The sequence below is a fragment of the Bufo bufo genome, chromosome 2 (assembly GCF_905171765.1).
Source record: "Bufo bufo chromosome 2, aBufBuf1.1, whole genome shotgun sequence".
In the NCBI taxonomy this organism is placed as follows: domain Eukaryota; kingdom Metazoa; phylum Chordata; class Amphibia; order Anura; family Bufonidae; genus Bufo; species Bufo bufo.
The window spans coordinates 590968160-590983176 of record NC_053390.1 but is presented as its reverse complement, the minus strand read 5'-3'; the positions used below and the strand labels follow the sequence as shown (position 1 = coordinate 590983176).

At 42.4% G+C, this 15017-nt stretch overlaps 1 protein-coding gene across 2 annotated transcripts in view; it reads right to left on the bottom strand.

Moving 5' to 3' along the window:
- The window catches only part of PRSS12 (serine protease 12), a 200405-nt gene that overhangs the window by 132737 nt on the left and 52651 nt on the right, over nucleotides 1-15017 (bottom strand). The window contains exon 3 of one of the 2 annotated variants that reach the window (XM_040418279.1): nucleotides 3373-3545. The exons of the other annotated variant lie outside the window; for it this stretch is intronic. Within the exon in view, the coding sequence (XP_040274213.1) occupies nucleotides 3373-3545 (173 nt within the window). The remainder of the gene's footprint in view (nucleotides 1-3372; nucleotides 3546-15017) is intronic. 2 annotated transcript variants of the gene reach the window in all.

The following is a 15017-nucleotide window of genomic DNA, read 5'->3' as shown; positions in this document are numbered from 1 at the left end:
AGGGACCACTCATAGAGGCGACCTTGACGTAGTGAGTGGCTTATTACGCTTTGGCCAAAATGTACACCAATGCCTCATTCAACATCCAGCATAGAGGCAGGGCAGAGTGCTGGTTGCAGAGTGCGATTGCATTTGTGTTTTTACGTTTGTATGTGTATTTCGCCATAGCGATGTGCACCTGCATACAGGGTTGTGCTGACTGAACCCCCCACAATAATCAGAAATGAACAGATAATTCCCACTCATTAAGCTACGACTGAGTGGTTTTTACCACTCGAAACGCTTCAGAAATGTTTTTACTCTTTTTCTTGTGTCTATAAATCAATAAAGGCTGGATTTTATTTGAGTGTTGAACAATTACCTATATGGATTCCCAATTATGACCTTGTGTATCGGCCCATGTAAATGGACTCCTGAGAAGCAGTTTGTACGTATGCGAGTTAACAGCAGGTTGAACACATCCTGAAAGGACTGCAGCCTTCAGACACCTTGAAAACCTATACAACTGTGATATTGCATGTTATGGAACTGAAACATGGCTTTTCGTTACCCTACTGCATTTTGTAACCCTGTGTAATGACAATAAATTTGAATCAAATCAAATCACAAAAATCAAAATGAGCCATTCTTTGTGGGAATGATACATGGATAAATCCTCCAGCAAGAAACGTGCACCACATCCCTCTCAATCCTGTTACCGTTTAACGGAACAAAGACTTTGAGTCGGCAGACGTGAGAGGTGAACAGCAGGGAGTTGCTGGGGCACTTCTTGTAATGATTCCATTTGATTCTACAAAAGGCACAGCATCAGACCTTAAGGATAAGAACTCTTTAGTCTTCTTTTGATCTGTTACTTAATGGTACAAACCTGCCGCTCTGGTTTTAACGTACAGATCTTGAATTATAAATGATCTCACTGCTGCAGCCCTTGTAATGGACGCAGCTGTATCCCCTCTCTAGGCTTAATTGATCTGTTTGATGCACAGGAAAATCGCCTACTGGGACAGAATGTCTTTCTTAGCCCTTTGACAGGATTGTGTCATCCTTTTTGACTGTTTAGCTGCATTGTATATTTAAATGTAGTGGCTAGAAAGTAAGCAGAGACAAAAAAGAAGACTATACCGAACTTTAAGGGCCAATAAAAGCCCCTTTACTATGACAAGGCACAATGCTGTACGCAAAATTAAAATTATTTTTTTATTATCTAAATTCAAATTAAAACAAAAGGGGTTGTCTCACTTCAGCAAATGGCATTTATTATGTAGAGAAAGTTAATACAAGGCGCTTACTAATGTATTGTGATTGTCCATATTGCTTCCTTTGCTGGCTGGATTCATTTTTCCATCTCATTATAGACTGCTCGTTTCCAATTGTTATGACCACCCTGCAATCCAGCAGTGGTGGTTGTGCTTGCTCACTATAGGAAAAAGCACTGGCCTTCGGGAGGGGTGGATCGTGGAAGTGCACATAGGCATGCATGCATAGCAGCTCCTGTCCCGGCCACCTCAGATCTGCGCTGCAGCCATGGCCATAAGCCCTGGAACCAAGTAGTGTATAGTGCGATGGAAAAATGAGTCTAGCCAGCAAAGGAAGCAATATGGACAATCACAATACATTAGTAAGTGCCTTGTATTAACTTTCTCTACATGATAAATGCCACTTGCTGAAGTATGACAACCCCTTTAAGTACTAAACGTATTCTACTAGTTCTTATATAGCTAAAGTTTAATCACAATGTCTACCATTTCAAGCCTACCATAGTCACAGCAGCCAATTGTAAAGGCTGAACCTATTGTCCCTTGAGAACAAAAGGATGAGGAATCTTGAAGTTTCATCATGCTTTTCTCACTATTTGTTGTCAGGTAGAGTTGGGACTCCACCGTACACATTGGGTGGTCATCCATCGAATGAGAGAGAGTACACACACACATTATGAAAAATAAGAGCTATACTTTAATATATGATCTATTTCAGATCAGTGTGACTCTAGCAAAGAGCTGTTTGAAGAGGCCGCCATGCTCTGGTGAATAAACGCATCCTCTTTCTAGGCCAGTGACATCACATTCATTGGTCACATGGCCTATGTACAGCTCCCTCTGTAACTGAAATAGTGCCCATGACATGTAAAGGGTTACACAGCCCAGACTGGCATGTCAGAGCCAAGCTCTTACTCTTTGCTTCACCGGAGACCCATTCAGTTCTTAGACTTGGCCGCCATAAAAGGGTGAGGGCACTGCCTAAAGCCCCTTAGTGACCGCCGTAAAAAGATGTAAGTGGAATAGCAAAACAATCTTCACTTTATCGCCATAAACAAAATACAGGCAGATGTGACCCGTTTCGGCTAAACAGCCTTTCTCAAACGAGTATGCTGTTCCACTTCTTTTACTTGGATGTATGGGCCTGCAAACCAGGATACCAGCACCACCTCCTTCTGGAGGGATCATCTCACTGGTTAGCACTGGTGCCTTCCAGCACTAGAATCCAACCGGTGACAACATCTGCATGGAGTTTGTATGTTCTCCCCATGTTTGCGTTGCTTCCCTCTGGCTGCTCCGCTTTCCTCCCATATATCCAAATAGGCAAATTGGCTTCCTATGATATTGACTTTAGTGTGTGTTGTGGGGCGAGCGCTTATATGGCAGCCAATGACTTCCCAGGGAGTCGCCCCAGCCACATAACCCTCCCTGTGAGAAAGAGCATTACAAATGTTTGTTATGCAATCTGTAGTAATGGTCAGGGGCGTAGCTATAGGGGGTGCAGAAGTAGCAGTCGCTACCGGGCCCAGGAGCCTGAGGGGGCCCAAAGACCCTTGCGCCGCATAAGAAGACACTGGTATTATAGAAAGTGCATGGTAGTCAGTTATACCTCTGACTGGACATAAGGGCTTAGGTCAAGAATTTGGAATTTTTGCCTTAGGAAGCACGAAGGCTATGTGCCTCCCTGCTCTGGGCCACAAAGCAAGCACTGAAGGTAGGGGGCCCAAGCTGAATTCTTGCACCAGGGCCCATGAGCCTTTAGCTACTCCCATGTAATAGTAGCAATGTACCGGATAATAAAACACAGTATGTCCTAATGATTAGGGACAGAGGTGTAACTATAATTCATAGGGCCCCATAGCAAAATAAGATGGGACTCCTGCCACCTAGTGTAAAAAAATTAAAACAGCAGCATAAGTATCAGTAATTAAAGTTATGTATAATACCATTGTATATCAGAAAACCCACATTATAGCAAAAACTCAGCATATTGTTATTCCCCACAAAAAAGTACAATGTTTTTGCACGTGACAACCTCTGGGCCCCGTACAAGTGCTATAGCTGCTATGGCTATAGTTACGCCCATGATTAGGGATTATATACTATATTTATTTACCGTGTGTGAGACTACATGTAACTGCAGCTGCTAGGTCCTGTGGACACATTCCACCCTGCCAGATGTTTTTTTCGCAAAGAAGTATATTTTCTTCATCACCGCGGCAACGTACATCATTCCAAAAAGATGGAATCACCCCAGATAATGGTATCTTCTTTGCTTCCCCTTTATTGCTATGAAGAAAATACAGTGACATGTAGGGTTTTTATTACTTGTTTAATAATGCATGTGAACCATCAGAAACTATATTACTCGTGGCTAAAAACAGACACAACAATAGCGAAATAGGACGTATTATCAAAAGGTAGATGTTATGGCTGGAAACATATCAGGTACACGGGGGGAGGCGATCTGCACAGACTAAGAAGTGGTGGCTATTATTAGGCCTAGTGACCAACGTGAAAACCGCAGGATTTTAGGATTTTTTAAATATAGTGACATGGAAAATAAAAAATAACCACCAAAAATTAAAGTAATTACATTAAATTCATTTAATAAAATTAAAAATATGTTTAAAAGAAAAGCTTGATTTAAACAATGTCATTTTCTGCTGACACATTCCCTTTAAATTTTGTCTCTACCAGCTAAAAGGGGTATTCCGGTTGGTTATTCAGATCACTGGGACCCCTACCAATCCCCTTAAGCTCCCCTGAAATGAACGGAGCGGCTGGTTGCACATGTGTATGGCTGCTCCATACAGCTATCCCCTAGTCATTTCAGGGTTTTCTGCCGGGGGTTCGAGGCCCCCATTCTCATGATTGGTGGGGGTCCCAGCGGTAGGACCCCCACCGATCTGATAGTTATCCCCTATCTACAACTTTAACCAACCGGAATACCCCTTTAATGACATAGAAATCCTATAGATGAAATACTGTTTTTGGGTCCCTCCTGAAGGATCAGAATGTCTTCAGTGGTGTGAAACTCTAATGTCCAGCAGAAATCTCTCCTTTCAAGTTCACCAGGAATAAAATATTTACAACATTAAAACAAGTTATATTCATTTTCACTGTAGGATGCTTTACGGTTAAAGGAGTTGTCCACTTTCTGTTTCCCTTAATCACTAGCAGATCTCTGGAGGTTGAACTCCCAGCACTATTCGTTCACTGTAGGGGAAATTAAGTACCCATTAAAGTCAACGGGCATCCATGCAATAGATAAAGATGCCAAAGTCTGCCACAGTAAGAGAAATCCTTTATAGTGCTTTCCACTCTGACTAATAAAGAGGGGTCGCAAGGGAATGACCTCAGTCTTTGGAAATGGGCAGTCTCATTAACTGTCTCAGGTCTTCAGTTTTAGCATGTGCTAGTTTTGCAGATATAACTTTTTGTATTTGTTTGGCTTTCAACATGATTTTTGTAGCGTTTTTTGCAGGTTTTTGTTTTTATCATCGTTTTTTAATCAAGTTGAAATTTCTGGTAGTCACATAGTGTTACCCTAATGTTATACTCTTTGTTTTTATCACTGTATACCAATACATTTGATATATAATTATGTAGATATGTGATCTGCACTCCAATATGGTGGTCTGGGTGCCCGTGAGAGAAATAGGATATCGACGGCACTCCAGTCAAGGTATATGCAATTCTCTTTAATGACCAAAACAAGTGCTTTCCCTCCTGCCGCCAATGAGATCCCACTGATAAAGGTCTAATTCAGACCGAAACGTCCGGGGAATACAATTTGGCTAATAATTTTTTTCTACTCCTGGATGTGAATAATATTGTATGGAATAACAAGTGATGTGAACACTTATTTTGGTTATTAAAGAGAATTGCATTTACCTTGTCCTTGACTAAATTTGATATATGTCAGGGTCAGGTTGTGAATAGCATTACTGCAATGATAAATGGGGGAGGGGTAAATATATATAATTTTTTTCAACTATTACTGGGGCTACACAGTAACCCAAGGTACAGTGGAAATCTGCTTTGTTGCAGTAACAATTGCCCCTGTTAGGGCTGCACTGCACCAGCAGCCTCCTAATAGTAGCAACCAGCAATCAGATGACCAGTTCTATTCCATACATCAAAATTTGAAAAAATTTCACTTTTTTATTTTAGAAGTTGAATTTATGTTGCAAGTAAATATAGTTGGTGACTTAAAGGGAACCTGTCACCATGAGAATGCTAATTAATCTGTACGCAGCATGCTATACTGAACAAATTGATACAGTATATAGTTTTATGGGGAAAGAGTCCGTATAACCTGTATTTCATTCATTTACATTCCTGATCATTCTGAGCTGTGAAGTCAAGGAGACGGTCCTATCCTTGCCTCTATGACAGAGATTGCTGTCAGTCACTGATAGAACCACCTCTTTGACGTCAAAGCCCAGAATGAGCAGGAATTTCAGTGGATGAAATACAAGTTTTACTGAATCTTTTCCCACAAAACTATACATCAATCTGCTCAGCTCCTCCTGCTCTATAACTGTCACGGCCTTTGCTGTGTGCGCCGTGACACTTTTGCCACGCTTGCAGTTGCCCTGGGCAACGTGTTGCTGCTATGGCATGTGGTGGCAGTGTCTCGGCTTTTGCTGTGTGCACCGTGACATGGTTGCCACGCATGCTGTTGCCTGTGGTAACATGTTACTTGTTGGCTGGTGTGTGCACTTCCCCTTTTAGTGGTATCCTCCCCCTGTCTGGTCCTGGAAGGGTTAACTCCCTGACTGGGTGTGGCCACTAGGGTTTTATCCCCTGTGGCTCCCTGGCTGGAGTCAGTTGTACTTCAGCTGTCGTTGGTGCTGGAGCTCTGCTCCAGTCCAGGGTGTTCTATCTGCCCAGTCCTTGAGGGCCACCTTGTTGGACATCGAGGTCTCTCAGCGATGTCATCCCTCTGTCTTCTCCTTGTCCTTTCCCTAACTTATCTGTTGCTTGTTTGGTGAGGGTTTGATTTGGGGACTTATTGATATGTCTACTTTGTTGATACATGACTGGTGTGTTGTTTGTGTTGTCCAGCATGTATGCTAGACATTTCCTTGTGTACCTCTGGAAGGGGGCTGGTTTCCCAGAGGGGTGAACCATTAGCCTGTATGCAGCGCTGTCTGGGGCTGCCGTGCACCTTGTGGTTTGAGGCCCAGGCAGTATCAGGTGATCAGGTGTGTGGTGTTGTTGGTACGGAGTCCCGTTTGGTGTGTGGGCTCCTGTTTTCGTATACGCAGGGGTTCCAGTCGTGGTGGCAGAGGCAGGTAAGCGTGTTGTCTGGTGTTCTTACCTGCCGACTCTGTTGCTGTATTCAGTCTTCCACTTATCCCTGCAGCTAGGCCATTTGAGACTCCTGTTCCTCTGTGTCTGGGAAGAACAGGTCGTCTCTCCCCTGCTCCTATGTGAGGGATTCTCAGGGCGACTCAGGGCCAAAGGTATCCAGGGTATGAGCCGTCCTACCATCCATGTCAGCTCATACAGTGAGGAGTTAGGGTGAGGATTAGGGACACTTAGGGAGGTGACCTGCTCCCTGATCCCGGCGTCCTGGCTTAGCTGCTTCCTTTTTATTCCTGACATTGTACGGTGGGGGGTTTTCCCCACTCCCCACCGTGACAATAACATGATGCCTGTAGCTCACACACCAGGTTCAGTGTGGCAGGTTCCCTTTAAAGGATAACTGTTGTATATATTTTTTTTTTTGGAGTATTGGATTGTGGTGATTAATATCACCTTGGTGGCCCTATTTCAACTTTTCACTGTGTATTCCACATTTTTGTTCCCTGTACTGCCTACTTTTACCTGTGCTTAAAATAGGGTTGCTAGGCATGGTCCGTCTATCTGTTGATAGACGGAGCACGCAGCGTGCAGGCTCATATTACTGACAGCCAGGGACTGTAAGTAAATGATTAAAGCCAGGTCCTCCCCAGCAGCTGATAACAGTGCCTGGGCTGTGTGCACTTCTCCCTGTCCCTGCGCTTGGCAGAGGCTCCCTCACTCAGCAGAGCTGGAGAAGGCAGAGTTGAAGCAGTGCAGACCAGGAAGGGAGATCTGCCATCTGCTCAGTGTATAAATGAAAGCAACATGTGGTAAGAGGACCCCTTTGTGCTGCAGGAGATTAACCCTTTAGGGGGGAGGGCTCTGGTTACTGACACTTTTGGGGGGGCTATTGTTACTGGCTAGTGAGGGCAGGCGGGATTAGCCTCAGGGTGAGGGCAGTGGTGGCCATCTTAACTTAATAGTGAAATTGCAGTTTTATGTGGACTGGTTGCTAAGGGCTGAATCTTATTAAATATGGGGTAAGTCAGTCTAATAGTAACTGATTCTGGAATATCATGTTATTAGTAACTACATATATGAAAATTGAAATTAGGGTCTAAATGTGACAGTTATCCTTTAAGTGCATTAGTTAGTGACATTAGTAATCACTAGTTTTAGCCTTAAAGACTGGTAACATTTTTCCCTCTCTGTGTTCCATCGGCCATAACTTTTTAATTTTTTCTTGAATTTAGCTGGTATGAGACCTTGAATTTTGCAGGATGACTTGTAGTTTTTATAGGAAGTTGAAACTATTTTGGGGTACATACCATGTATTACATAAATATTAGAATCTCAGATTTCAAATATGACCAAAATTGTGTCTGTTGCCAATTACAGCCTAAGAAATGGTACTTAGAAGTACCCCCACACAAGTACAACAACCACACAGCCCTGGATAGTGTTCAGTCTAAACAGTATTGTCCTTTCCTGCCCGCATCAACACTGTTCAGGATAATCAGTAGGCGGGTTAAAGGGGTTGTCCAGGATTTTGATATTGATGGCCCATTCACTTCAGTGGGAACAGCGCTGCAGTTACCAGCTCTGTCCACTATACAATGGATGGAGGTGAGTAGTAACGGTGCCGGAGCTATGAGGTAACACCTGAACAGTGAGTGTGCAGGGAGCCGGACCAACCCTTCCCAATCTGGTATTGCTGGCCTAAACTGTGGATACAACCACTTTATGCACTATTTGAGACCTCTTCCATTTTCTCTCTATATACGTTTATAGAGCTTGGGCTTTAAAGTAAAACTAATAACCAATGTCAGGGTTGTCAATATTAATGTGTTCAGCGTAATCTGAGTGAATGGTTGGGGGGGCATACTGATGTTGTGCACTGATGCTGGATGACAGTGACAGTTCTAAGGCAGGGATGGCTGGTGATTTACTAATTTTGTACCTTTTTAGGAATAGGAAGAATATTATTATTAGTTCAGTGCTTTCAATGCAAAAAGGCTAACAAGAATGACATATTCCCTGTCATTTTGTCAAGGCAGTCCAGTCTGGTGTTATCACAAAGGATGGTCAATTGTAGACACTTTGTGTTCATTGAGCTTTGTGCATTAGGACATGGTTTTAAATCAGCAGCTGAACTGCAAATTATTTTAAGTCTCATTGTATCAATAAAGTGATTTCTCTAAAAGGGTCATTGCAAGTAGGAAACAGAACAAAAAGTCACTGTGTGGTTTATAGCCAATTGAATTCATATACTTGCTTTATTTATTGATATAAAGCTTTCTGCTATTCTCCAGAGCAAGGTTTTCTGTCTGGCAGTGGTCCAAAAATCTGGATCAGTTGTAATCATAGGCTGAACATATAAGCAAATGATACTTTGAAGATGTGCTATAATACTATAGACCATTTCAGAATGTGATGGTGATTTACTTACAGTTAATTACACTACATTATTTTCTGTTTATTTTTAAGGGTTAGCTTTAAGGAGCCTGCAAACCAGTCTGTACAATAAAGGAGGTTCAGGTTCAGGAAGAGTGTAATGTAATACAGCATGTCATCAAGGCCATCCATAGTGCTTCCAAGTGTTGTCACTGCACAATAATATCATGAATTGTTTTCTCAAAACAAGCAATGCTTCCAACTTTCCTATCCATGTGGTTTATTGTTTTACTTGCGTGACAGTAGGAACTATAGAAAATTGTAACGTAAAGGGAACCTGCCACTGAGATTTTGTGTATAGAGCTGAGGACATGGGTTGCTAGATGGCCGCTAGCACATCCGCAATATCCAGTCCCCATAGCTCTGTGTGCTTTTATTGTGTAAAATAAACCCGATTTGATATATATGCAAATTAACCTGAGATGAGTCCTGTCCCTGAGATGAGTCCAGCGTGAAGGAGCCCAGCACCACCCCGCATCATCAGAATCTCCTCCTTGCTCCCCGACGTCAGAAAGCGCCGTAATCTCCCGATGCGCGAGCTAGCACATGTGCATTGTCGTCATAGTGTTCCTTCCCTGTGCTGGCATCAGCCTCAGGGAACGAACTGCGCATGTGCTAGTGCGCGCATCGCGGGGTTACGGCGCTCTAGCTTTCTGACGTCGGGGAGCAAGGAAAAATCCAGGTGACAGGTTCCCTTTAAAGGGGTTGTCCAGGCTTTTACTATTGATGACCTATCCCCAGGATAAGTCATCAATATCAGATTGGCGGGGGTCCGATACCTGGCACCCCGCAGCCGATCAACTGTATGAGGAGACGGCGCGCAGTAGGCACAGTCAGCAGCAGCGGACAGGAAGAGAGAAAGGAGACGGCGCGTGCAGCTGATCGGCGGGGGACCCTCGCCTATCTGATATTGATGACCTATCCTGAGGATAGGTCATCAATAGTAAAAGCCTGTAAAACCCCTGTAAGGATGTATGGAATAAATTATGATATTTTAACTGCACAACCAACACCTGAGGAACACATCCTGAGTGAATACAGTTGTGATCTTATTCATTCCCTATATAGGTCATCTGCTAGTGTTAGACAAGAGCATGAGATGTCATCTTCCACCCACTCCATTAAAATTCTCTGTTTCTGTAAATGTTTTTGGACAACCATTATAGTTACAATTGTATCTCCCACATGGGTTTTAGCTGTTGTAAATTATCCCATCAACTGCTATTATCCAATCAATTGCAAAAACAAGTGTTTGATTCTCAAACTATATTTGACCTTCGTTAACCATAAAGTAAAGGAAAACAACATTAATCTTTCTAAAGTGGTCTAAAACTCAGCAGTACAATTCTTCACATAGAAATATTTCATTGACACATTTAAAGAGTAACTGCACTTTTTTATAAATACAGTCCTGATCAAAAGTTTAAGAGAACTTTCACACTAGCGTTTTTCTTTTCCGGCGCTGAGTTCCGTCCTAGGGGCTCAATACAGGAAAATAACTGATCAGTTTTATCCTAATGCATTCTGAATGGAGAGTAATCCATTCAGGATGCATCAGGATGTCTTCAGTTCAGTCTTTTTGACTGATCAGGCTTTTCAGAAAAACGTAGCATGTTGTATTTTTACCTCCGGACAAAAATCCTGAACACTTTGACTGAACGCCAGATCCGGCCTTTTTCCCATTGACTTGCATTAACGCCGGATCCGGCGCTCTGTGTTCAGTCAAACCGGATCCTGCTTTTGCATGTTAAACCCGAAAAATGTGAAAAAAAAGTTAAAGTCCATAAATGGCGGATCCGTTTTTTCCAATGCATTTTTTCATTGTGATCAAAATCCTGATAAGGATTCAAATGTAATCCGTTTTCACACGTTTTTCCGGATCCGGCGGGCAGTTCCGGTGTCGGAATTGAACGCCGGATTAAAACAACGCTAGTGTGAAAATAGCCTAAGACCACTTGAAAAATGAATATGTTAAACAAACGCCTCAGACAAATGCCATAAAGTGGTATCCATTCACCATAGAGTTCCATTGTTAAAAAAAAAAATTTATACGTTACCGGACTCTTCAGAAAGATGAAAAACGTGATGTGCCATGCTTTTCTTTCCTTTTTCCCCCAACATATACATTAAATGGATGGCAAAAACATGATGTAAACCCACCCTAATGTGTATGGCCAACTTGAAACAAGAGGGACTGACAGAGCATCTGTACCAGGCTGTTTGGGAATAAAAAGTTTTGTATTTTTTGCTATTTTAAAGCATTTATTCCTGTTTTTTTATTTGTTTATTTTTAAAACCAGATAATGTCATTACTGGGCTCTATGTATAAATAACATACAATAAACTCTGAAGCGTCCCCTAGTGGTAGCTGCAGGCAGACAGAATTTTTTTCTTTAAGGAGGAACTGCACTTTGATACGTCCGACTGCTAAATACAAGATTTTGATTATTGGGGGTCCAAGTGCTGAGACCCCTGCCAATCACTAAAATGAAGATTTGTAAGCACTCTTTGAGCACTGTCTCTCCTTACTGCTGAAGATGATAGTAAACACGGCCTCATTCACTTTCTCTTTCGTCTTCACTTCCGTCTTCAACAGGAGGACAGACATTGCTCAGTGGGCACTTTTAACTCACCGGTCATACAGTCCTGATCAAAAGTTTAGGACCACTTGAAAAATGGCAAAAAATCATATTTAGCATGGCTGGATCTTAACAAGGTTCCAAGTAGAGCTTCAACATGCAACAAGAAGAAATGAGAGCGAGACAAAACATTTTTTGAGCATTCAATTAATTGAAAATAACGATTAACCTGAAACAGGCTGTTTTTCAGCTGATCCAAATTTTAGGACCACATGCCTTTAAAAGGCCAAATCTGTGCAAAGATGTGGATTCATTGTCATTTTCTGTCAGGTGACTACACGTTGTGATGGCAAAGTCAAAAAAACTCTCCCTTTTTGAACGTGGTCGGGTTGTTGAACTGCATAAGCAGGGTCTCTCACAGCGCGCCATCGCTGCTGAGGTGGGACGCAGTAAGACAGTCATTTGGAATTTCTTAAATGATCCTGAGGGTTATGGAACAAAAAAGTCAAGTGGAAGACCCAAAAAAATGTTATCAGCCCTGAGCCGGAGGATCCAATTGTCTGTCCGTCAAGACACTGGATGATCCTCAACCCAAATTAAGGCCCAAATTAAGACCCAAATTAAGGCCCATCAGACGGCATCTGAGACTGAAGGGCTTCAAAAACAAAAAATGTCTTCAAAGACCTCTCTTACTTCAAAGCCACAGAACTGCTCGTTTGGCCTTTGCAAGAGAGCACCAAACATGGGACATTCAAAGGTGGAAGAAAGTTTTATTCTCTGATGAGAAATAATTTAACCTTGATGGTCCTGATGGTTTCCAACGTTACTGGCATGACAAGCAGATCCCACCTGAGATGTTTTCTACGGCCACAGTGGAGAGGGCGCCATAATGTTCTGGGGTGCTTTTTCCTTCAGTGGAACAATGGAGCTTCAGGAAGTGCAAGGGCGTCAAACGGCCGCTGGCTATGTCCAGATGTTGCAGAGAGCATTCCTCATGACTGAGGGCCCTCGTCTGTGTGGTAACGACTTGGTTTTTCAACAGGACAAGGCTACAGTACACAATGCCCGGAGGACAAGGGACTTTTTCCAGGAGAATAACATCACTCTTTTGGCCCATCCTGCGTGTTCCCCTGACCTAAATCCAATTGAGAACCTTTGGGGATGGATAGCAAGGGACGTTTACAAAAATGGAAAACAGTTCCAGACAGTAGATGGCCTTCGTGCGGCCGTCTTCACCACTTGGAGAAATGTTCCCACTCACCTCATGGAAACGCTTGCATCAAGCATACAGAATTTTTTTTTTGAAGTGATAAACAATAACGGCAGAGCTACTCATTACTGAGTTCATGTTTGGAAGTTGGATTTCTGTTTTGGGGGGGTTTAGTTTTTTTTTTGAGGTGTGGTCCTAAACTTTTGATCAGCTAAAAAACAGCCTGTTTCAGTTTATTCGTTGTTTTCATTAAATTGAATGCTCAAATTTTTTTTTGTCTCACTCCCATTTCTTCTTGTTGCATGTTGAAGCTCTACTTGGAACTTTGTTAAGATCCAGCCATGCTAAATATGATTTATTTTTTTGCCATTTTTCAAGTGGTCTTAAACTTTTGATCAGAACTGTATGACCGGTGAGTTAAAAGTGCCCACTGAGCAATGTCTGTCCTCCTGTTGAAGACACAAGTGAAGACGAAAGAGAAAGTGAATGAGGCCGTGTTTACTATCATCTTCAGCAGTAAGGAGAGACAGTGCTCAAAGAGTGCTTACAAATCTTCATTTTAGTGATTGGCAGGGGTCTCAGCACTTGGACCCCCAATAATCAAAATCTTGTATTTAGCAGTCGGACGTATCAAAGTGCAGTTCCTCCTTAAAGAAAAAAATTCTGTCTGCCTGCAGCTACCACTAGGGGACGCTTCAGAGTTTATTGTATGTTATTTAGACATAGAGCCCAGTAATGACATTATCTGGTTTTAAAAATAAACAAAAAAAAACAGGAATAAATGCTTTAAAATAGTAAAAAATACAAATTTTTTATTCCCAAACAGCCTGGTACAGATGCTCCGTCAGTCCCTCTCGTCTCAAGTTGGCCATACACATTAGGGTGGGTTTACATCATGTTTTTGCCATCCATTTAATGTATATGTTGGGGGGAAAAGGAAAGAAAAGCATGGCACATCACGTTTTTCATCTTTCTGAAGAGTCCGGTAACGTATACATTTTTTTTTTTTACAATGGAACTCTATGGTGAATGGATACCACTTTATGGCATTTGTCTGAGGCGTTTGTTTAACATATACATTTTTGTTTTCGTTAAACTGATGGAAAAAACATGATGAGACTCCAGCCTTATACTTCCATCGTCCAAACCCACCGAGAATGGTAGGTTCAGCCAACAAACTAATGTGTGGGGAGCTCCTGACTTTCCCCGACAAATGATATTGGATAGGCAAAGATTGGGCAAAATGAATATTTTTGCTAGAACCTTTTGTTCTCCAGTGAGACACGCAGCCACCAGAAGTGTCTGGCAACGGCTTTCTCTGCTCTAACCATAGCATACACAGACAGCTCTGCCGAACGTGTATGCATATGGTGATGCCAGAAGGGAGACAGGAAGGATAGCTGAAAGTTTGTTCTGCCAACACCTACTGAATGTGTATGCCCAGCTTTAGTAATATAACCAAAAGGACACCCGTAGTTGTAACTCGGTATTGGCTCCCGAGTGAAACAAGTGAAAAAACAAGAGAACGGAGCTCATAGTACCAAAAGTAAAAATATAATTTTATTGTAACATGATTAAAAAATATAAAGCAATAAGTAATGTGCCGTTAAAAAGTGAATGGAAGCAGAAAAAGAGCGCCACCCTGGGATAGCACACGTGTCAAATGTAAAAAATGGTGATCAATGGAATAGGTTATATATACGGTACAGTGACCAGCCAATGACCCAAAAAAATGCAACCTAAATGACGGATGAGTCAGCGGTCAGAAAGAGAACCTACACGGCAAAAAAGCTAGAGCAGGGTTTGCATTGCAAGTGCAACATAAATGAAGTAAGAGCAAACCTCAGTAATAACTAGATGTAAAATATCCTAAATCAAGTGCCGTATAGGTGAATAAGAGCAGAGACTCACCAAAAAAAGACAGTGTGCTATATCACCCAGGATAGTGCTACCCCAACGCGCGTTTCGGCGTGCCTTCGTCCGGGGGTTACGCCATCACTGTGAATCATCTATTTACAGGCTCTCTCCACCAATCAGATGTTGATTGTACATACTTGTCCTCAGCTGTGCATGTATGCTGGCGCGCGGGGCTCCAGTCAAACCGCGCCCAGCTACCTCCCGGCCGACGTCCCGCCTACACGCCCACATCACGTGACGAAGAAAATGTAAAATAAATTATATGCACTTCCCTTAAATCTCAACCATACAGAGCAAATGAATGAA